We start from the raw sequence: 8,605 nt of genomic DNA on the forward strand, positions 1-8,605 counted from the left end.
CGAAATAATTGTAAGCATACAAAGTGCGTACAAAAGTCTTCGCATACTTGACAGTCTGCAATAATAGTCGAGGCGAAAGTATGACTTGCCCGAGGCTCTGCTTTGATTTGCTTTACTTTGCTTCACTTTGCTGTGCATTGACTGCAATCAGCTGTGAAATGTGACGAGGAGGCGAATGAAAAATGTGGAATGTGAAATTGACTTAAGCCTGGGCTCTCTCGCATTTATTTTGGGTTTTTAACGCAGTGTTTGTTTTATGTTTGCCGCACTTGCGGCTACGTTTTTGAAGTACACTCGTATATGCTTAAAAATATTTACAGAGCTGCCAAAAAGGGGTTGAGCCACTGATTGGGTGTAGACGAAAAATATGTTTGCCTTGCGGCAGGTTGCATTGATTTTGCTATTGCTAGCAATGCTGTAATTACGCAACAGCAACAGCATCAACAGCATCAACAGCAACAACATCATCATCATCATCATCATCATCATCATCGTCGTCGTCATCATGAAGCGGCAGCCCAGAGCCTCAAGAAGTTTCGCCTAAGTAAACACATGAAGGCAGCTCTGGCGTCGTTTGTTTAAAAACGCATTTAAATTGCAAATTAAGCAACAAATTTCATCAACAATATTTGAATTTGAATTTAAATGCGACAACGAGTTGTAGCAACGACATTCAAAAAGAAAAAAAAGAATGAAGAGACGAAAATGTAAAATTTGTTTCGCCTTGGCAAACCCAAAAGCAGCAGCGGCAGCGGCAACGGCAGCGGCAACGGCAGCGGGCAGCGGCGGCAGCAATCTGAGTGGCAAATAGAGCAGCAGGATAAAGCAGCGGCAGGACTCGCACTGGCACTCGCGTTCGCAATCGAGTTGAGTTGAGTTAACTTTGGCATGGAAACGTTTGCTGCACTGTGATGTAAACACCGAAAATACAACAATGGCAGCCATTTCAGTTTACTTTTAGCTTCAACGTAACCTGCCTTTAGCCCCGCTTTCTCTCTCTCTCTCTCTCTCTCTCACTCTCTCACTTACTCTTGCAAATGCTCTCTCTTTGCTCTAGCAGCTTGTTGGCTGGTTTTTTGTGTATTTGCTTGTGTTGTTTGTCAAAAGAAGCAATTTACGTGCAAAATAACTCAAGTGTCATGCAAATTTCATTTATTTTGCACAAGAAAAAAATAATTCCCGCACCGCGACGAGGCCACGTTGACATAGCACACACACACACACACACGCACGCATACACTTTATTATATATAAAAAAGCATTTATATATGTATCTGCATTTATATGGTACTTTCATATAATGAAGTCACTCGGCGGCACAAAATCGCTGAGAGAAATGAAAAGCTTGAGCACCGTCTTGGTTGTCAAACAATTTGGTGCTGCGATTTGTAGAATTATATTCCTTACCATCGCTTGCTTTACTTCTATATTTTATTTTGTTATAATTTTTTTTTGAAAATTAGAGCGCGCGTGCCTCTTGATCTTCCATCCAAGTGGCACTCAAGTGAAAATAATAATAATTTCACCGCTTGCTATTTAATTTAATTCTAATTTATTTGGAAAAACGCAGTCAATGTTCCGTTGCCTCTTGTTTTGATATAAGCTGAGCGGCGGCGAGGCTACTCCCAGTTTGTTAACTACGTTTGTATAGAGCCTTAAGTACTTCAGGTTGAAAATTTCATTAGTTTCGCATTATTTGCACACAAGTGCATGTGCTTGATAACATCAACAGCAACAGCAACAGCAACAGCAACAACAATGGCCCGAGAGTGTTTCGCTTAAAACCAAAATAGACCTACAGCGAGTGGGTGGCTTGATGCTTTCATTTGCCAACTTGACCGAAATAGAAAAGCACGCAAATCAGCGTGAGAAATAACAATCTGGAGAGTTCTTCAGTTTTTACACATAGGCCGAACACAATTTTTCAATTGGGTTTCAAATTTAATTGGCATCAAGTTGCTAAGGCGATGGGATATATTATGTGAATAGTACGGGATGCCTAGAGAATAAGTCGCTGAAGTGTGAATTGAATGACAGGACAATCGAAGCATAAAGCCAATGATTGATTTGATTTGAGTGTACGAGTTGGTTTATAGTCAGCACAATTACACTCCTAAGGTGATTTGTATAGAAAATTATACAGTACAAGATCAAAAGAAGTATTGCTTCAGTTGTGTTGGTGACTTTGTTGTTGTTGTAATGTCATGAAATGTAAGTCTTAAATAATTCGGAATTCAATATTATTTTGTTAGCATAGCTTTGATTTAAGCGCATTATTAAAGGTAAATGCTAATAAAATTGCGAGATCAATAAAGCGACCTCCAAAAGAAGCAACGAAAGAGGTGAGTAGGTTCAGAGCGATCAACTTACTTAATTTCAATTACAAATAAGTTTTCTTTTCTTAAGCTATTGACACTTACCGGCATTGTTTGACTTCCGTGTAAATTGGTTATTGCGGACTGAGCCTCCTGTTGCGAACCAAATTTAACGAAAGCGCAGCCTGAAAAAATGAAGAGATAAATAGAATTCATTACCTTCGAATTAAAAATAAATAGATTCAAGATTTAAGATTTTGCTTTACAGCATTCATTTTAATTACATTTACTTTTTACTTGCTGCATTTTAAAGTTTAAGTTAACGCTTAAGTATTTCAAGTATTGCTTGCCTCCGAAATATTCTTTCAAATAGCATGCAAGCTATTTGGCAATTGTGAAGAATTTTCTACTTGAACTGACAAGAGTCTTGTAAAATGTTTATAAATGTCCGGAGTTGGGAGCAGAGTGACAGAGAGAGCGAGAGAGAGTGAGAGAGGGGGGGGGGGAGGAGATGAGACTGAGAGAGCAAGCAACATATGTGCGCGGCATTTAAATAAAATTTTAAGTGCAATTAAAAAACATTTTAACGAAGCGCACAAGAAGCGCGCTTGGTGCGTTGTCTACCATGAAAATCAACAATCGCTGCCAACCATGCGCATCAGCAGAGCAGAGCAGGGCATCAACGGCATCAGTGACCCATTATATAAAAATAATAGTCGGCCGGACTGTGCATGTAAAATTCAAACCACACCGAGCCAAACCAGAAAAAAGTATGTAAAAAAAATTACACTGCACTTGGCGCACATTATATTGTAATTTGTGTGGCAGCTGCTTTGGTGGGGCGGGGTGATTGCGGCGGCGCAACAAGAATAATTATTAAAAATCATTTATGCTAATTTAATACACAGGCTATGACCACAAAAAAATGTGGGCGGTAATTGAGATTTGCATTTTATGAAACTTGAAATGCAGCGCGTTGCAAATTTAATTTACTTTTAGTTGTAGTTGTAGTTATTTTGCAGCTCATTGAAATTTAATTTGTGCACAATTAAGTCTTTAATATTAAAAGCTGTAAATAAATATGTAATAAAAACTAATTTCAGTTGAAGTTTGTGCTGCTTTAAAAAGCAAATTTGGGCCATGTTTACACACTTGGCGAGCTCTCGAAGGAATTAATTAAGGCCATTTTGAAGTTGACCTCGCAAGCAGCTGAAGTTTAAACTGCTGTGTGCTTCAGGCAACAAACAGCAACAATGTTGAAAATTAAGACCCTCAAGCGTAGGCAACAAAAAAAAAAAAACGAAGGACCAACAGGCAGTGTCTAAATTGCGGCTCTGGCTGTTGTTGCCTTTGTAGTTGCCGCCACTAGGGTGTGTGTGTGTGTGTGCGCGCAACAAATCCGCCTAAAACCATGCAACATGCGAGCTGACAAGCCGTAAGGCAGACAAGCGCAAATTTCGCGTGCAAACAGCAACAGAATTTTGTTTTGTTTTCTTTTGTTTTTGTTGCTGCAAATATACAAAAAATAAAGTGTAAAAAATTCAAGTGGATTTTTGTTTTTTCTTGTATTTTTTCCTTTTTTTCCGTGCTTTGTGTGTGTTGAAGTGACAACCAAATCCTGCGCCGCACAGACAACTGTTTGGCGGGCGGGGGGCAGGCGGCGGTGGTCTCAAATCAGCGTTGGCTAACAATAAAAAATAAAATATTTTGTTGCCTGTTAATCCACAACAGTGCGACGCACAGAAAGAGATCAACAGAGTGCAGGAAAAAAATATTACTAAAAACAAGAAAAGCTAAAAAAGCATAGCAATTGCTAAGCATTTTTGTAAACTTAAATCAAAGTTGATTCTGTGTGCCTTTTTTTCCTTTTTAATGCTGTCAGGCTTCTTTTTTCTGCCATTTGCTTGTAATTTGTGTTGGGTCTGTTGCTTAGGTTTTTTCCATTATATTTATTTATTTATGTTTTCATTTTGTGTGTGTGCTATTGTTTTTAAGAAATTTATGTAAGTTGGCATAGCTTGCAAAGGAATTGCGTGTACAATCTGAAAGCTTAAAATAAATTCTATATATAAATGCAAAACATTGTGAAAAATCGTTTATTGTACAATAGAAGGCTTGAATAACGCAAATGTCTATTTATTATATGTAGTATAATATTGAAGGTATAAATGTCATGTCTCAACTTAAATATGGTGTCGTACTCTTAACGTGGCTACTAATACAGTGCACTGTGCACTCTCTAAATGAATCAACTGCCTTTTATACACTAAGCCTAAAACTATCGGTATTAGTTGTAAATCTAATCGATATTTTCGTTTCTTCATCGCTGACTGAAATCATGTCTTAATGTCCAAATAAGGTCTGAGTCTATTAACAACTAAGCTCAATGACTCAGATTTTAATTGTATAACATTAACAAAATTTTGAATCATATTTTGAATAATAATAAAATAAAAAAGATTTGCGCACAGTGTCTTTCAAGATATTTGGAATGTTTTTCAATTGGTAAACCAAATTTATAAATAAGTGAAATACTTAGTAAGATTGATTAATGCAAGTTAAAGCATGTCAAAGTCAGAATATTTATGACATACAAAACTCATTTAAAATAAGAATGTTAACTTCGAGTCGTCGCATCATTTGTTGAATACGCCCGATATGTTAACCTTTTAAGATAATTGAGCTGCAAGTCAATTTGGTAAACCAAAGTTAACTCGTTAGCGATGAAGCTTAATGATAGGTGCTTACTATGGTAAGTGCAGCGCCCAAGACTTTTATTTGACTTTGGCAGACAATTTGTTTAGCTTTGTGTCATTTGTATAGAGCTTGACGCACTTACTCGCATTAAGCATAAATTTGTCGAACTTCAAGTCATTAAAATGATTAAAAGTAAATTAGGCTGGCAAAGCGGTAAGGCATACAAATAGACAAAGTGCAGGCAAGTTAACTTTTGCTTTGATGCCAAGACGTTGAATTCAATTTACATACAAATCAAGCACTACGACGGACACTTGTCCACAATTAGGCGGACAACTGCTGCTGCTGCCGCTGCTGCTGTTGCTTGTACTTAAAGCTAACGAAGTGCAGGGTTTAATTACTTAAGCACTAGCACTCAGTACCTGACTGCCATCCACTGACTGAGGCAATTAGTTGAAATTAAAATGTGTATGTGTATGTGTGTGTGTGCAGAGCAAGTTTTTTTCTTGCGCTTTTCTTATGCAACTTGCGTTGAAGCGTGAAATAATGCAGCGCCAGTTACTGAGCTCTGAGCTGAGCTGAGCTGAGCGAGAGCCTAATGACACTTTTTAATCAAATATGCTAATGATAATGCAAAAGTTACAGCTTGTCGTTATAATTATAGACAGCTTGTGCGGCCAGCGTGTTCTAATTGCCAACTAACTACGAAAAAAGCTCAACTAAATTTCTTAATTAGCAAAACTGACGCAAGTTCTCAATTTGAGTAACCAGGGGAAACAGCAACAGAAACAGCGACAATAACGCTTGAATTTTTGTTTTTGCAGGCAATTTACCTTTACAGCAAACACAAGACTTCATAATGAAGTTGTACGAGATTTGGGCAACCCACACACACACACACACATGATAATATTTATGGTTGGCGGGTGTGGGTCGATTCCGACCCTTGGTGACATTTGCAATACAAATTTCGCAATGCCATTAATGTATGGGGCCCTGGGCCAGTATGAACGTCCATACGGAAAAAAAATAATACCGGCTATGCAATGAAAAATCGCCGCAGGTCAAACACGTAACCAAATTGTGCACAACAGCAGTAGCAACAGCAGCAACAACAGCAGCAGCAACAGCAGCTGGAGCTGAGGCCGAGGCTGAAGCTGTGCTGTAGCTGGAGCATCAGGAAACAAGGATAACGAGCGTGTTGAGCCCCTGACTGCTGACCAGCGTCTGCTGGTCGATATGTTGCTGCTGCTGTTGCTGTTGAGCGGGTGTTGGTCATTTGAGCGTTGAGCCTGGACATTGCTGACTGTCGTCTGTTAGCCTGCATTGGACAAGTATTTTAAAATCCAATTAAAAACGCCCTAGTGGGATTTTTCAATCGCTGCCTGACCCCACACACAAGCCTCCCCAAACAAAAGGCAGGCGAGCAACAAAGTTGCATTAAGCGCGCTTCGTTCGCCATTTGCCATTCGGTCGCGTGGTCGTCAATGTTGGCTAGAGTGCTCTGTATATTCGTATGTGTGAATGTGTGTGTGTGTGTGTGTGTGTTGAACAGTATGCGTTGATGGCCATTGCATGTTTGGCTCCTGGGCACAAAAGCGTTGCATGAATCTTGTTAGCCAACGTTTACGCTTATTATGCGGCAACAGCCTTGGCCAGTAGCCCAGACAAGCAACGCTATCGAATTTGTTTGATGCACTCGCTCTCTCTGTCTCTCTCTCCCTCTCTCTCTTTCTTTCTTTCACTGCTGACTGCAATGATGAGACCTGACACACACGCAACCATATCAACTACATACACACACATGCAATATGTCCTGGCTGCTGTTGTTGTTGTTGTTGTTATTGCAATTGCAACTCTGCAAATTGCATTTGCTTCATGACACTCACAGTTGAATGAACAATAATTCTTTTTTTGCCTTTTGCGCAAAAATCAAATAAACTCAAACAAACACGATCAACACACAACGCTCCAGTAATAAGATTGGCAAAAATGTGTTTTCTGAACTGTAAACAAACGTGCAGTTAATTGCAAAGTTTAACTAAGTTTGGCTTGGACTTTAATGTCGAACCTTCTATGCATAAATCATATCTTAAGTGTCCCTGGACCAGGCAGTATTTATGGTTGCAACACAAATCACTAAAAGACTAACGAATGACTTCAATTTCAACTTTGGCTTAGACAACTATAAGTAAAAAAAAAACTTTGCTCGCATGTCTAATGAAGTTCTCTTGGGGGCACAAGCAAAAAGCTGGCCAACTTATCAATATGACCATTGGCCAACTAGCACTGTAAATAGACTTGACTCGCAACACAAACAAAACTATTTTTCTTATTTTTGTGCTGCCTGAAATTGAACTCAGCTCGGGTTAGCACGAACCTTAACACTTTGCATACAAATCAAAAAGACAACAGACACACACACACATATGTGTATCTTGAATCTGCCTGGGCATCATTATTCTTGATTTGGGCAAAAAACTTTGGCCAAAGGTAAAAAAGTTTGAGGCGCAGGCCTAAAGCCTTGGCTTAGCATTCAGGTTCAGGCAAGAGTAGAGTTAATAACAGTAAGTTGTACTGGGATTAAAACTGTCTAAATTCACTGCATAGTTTGCGCATTTTATTGGCCAACGAACTGACAAGAGTCCCACAGTCTGTCCACACTGCATATGCATAAATACTGTAGAAATTTATGCCGTGTGTCTCAATGTGTAATGCGATACAACTCAGAACTATTTGTTGCAAAGCTGCAGGCGAAATTAAATAAAAATCTGTATAGAGCATAAAGAGTGAGCTCAAATTGCAATTTCATAAGCAATTTACCAGCCATACAGATAAAGCCAAAAGTAATTTTTTTGAAATTTGCCTGCCAGCCAGAGCATTTGCCTGGACAGCAAAGTAGAGAGAAAAGAGCAACAAGAAGAAAGTTTTGTGTATAGTATGCAATGCATTTGGTTATTTTGCTAAAAGGGAAAGCTGCAAATTACATTTCAACAAGCCAAAAGGTCCTTTGTTGTGTGTGTGGCTTTGAACAATTTAATACTTGGCCAGCGTTGACATTTTTATGGCACACTCGAGTGCGTAACGCAGCCTAAATGTGTGTATGTATATCTAGCACTCTTTTCAGTACGAGTGTGTGTGACACACAATAAACACCAATTAAGAATATAATATTTTGTGTATACAGACAAACAAATGTCTAGCAAAATTGAAAAGCCAAGACTTGTGCTTGCCCTTGCTCTCGTTCTCGCTCTCGCTCTCTAAGGAGTCGTTGTCGTCTTCGCAGTTATCCTTGCAAGTGCTGTGCAAATAATGCACAAAAGTATGCTACAAAATACAAACAAACAGGCGTCGTCGTTTTGCACTTGGTCTACGATCTGCCTCTACTCTACCGCCCCCAGCTTGAAAACCCTATAAGAAAAGCTAAAATATTATTGCTTTCGGCTTTTTTTTGGCTCAAATGCCAAATGCCCAATGCCCCTAGGGGCATCCAAGCAACCAACCGTCAGACCAGGCCCAGCAACCGGCTGCCGGCCACTTTAGAGAGCCAAAGAGCAGAGCAGCAGACACACAACCATAGCCGGGCTTGTTAT

The 8,605-nt window shown here is 39.3% G+C and overlaps 1 protein-coding gene across 12 annotated transcripts in view; it reads right to left on the reverse strand.

The window, feature by feature from the left end:
- LOC108598627 (CUGBP Elav-like family member 4) overlaps nt 1-8,605 on the reverse strand; it is a 138,059-nt gene that overhangs the window by 45,933 nt on the left and 83,521 nt on the right. For all 12 annotated transcript variants that reach the window (XM_033293637.1, XM_033293635.1, XM_033293629.1 and 9 more), the window contains one exon: nt 2,421-2,500. In XM_033293637.1, coding sequence (XP_033149528.1) covers nt 2,421-2,500 — 80 coding nt within the window. The remainder of the gene's footprint in view (nt 1-2,420; nt 2,501-8,605) is intronic.

Source organism: Drosophila busckii, chromosome 3L (genome assembly GCF_011750605.1).
Source record: "Drosophila busckii strain San Diego stock center, stock number 13000-0081.31 chromosome 3L, ASM1175060v1, whole genome shotgun sequence".
NCBI lineage: Eukaryota > Metazoa > Arthropoda > Insecta > Diptera > Drosophilidae > Drosophila > Drosophila busckii.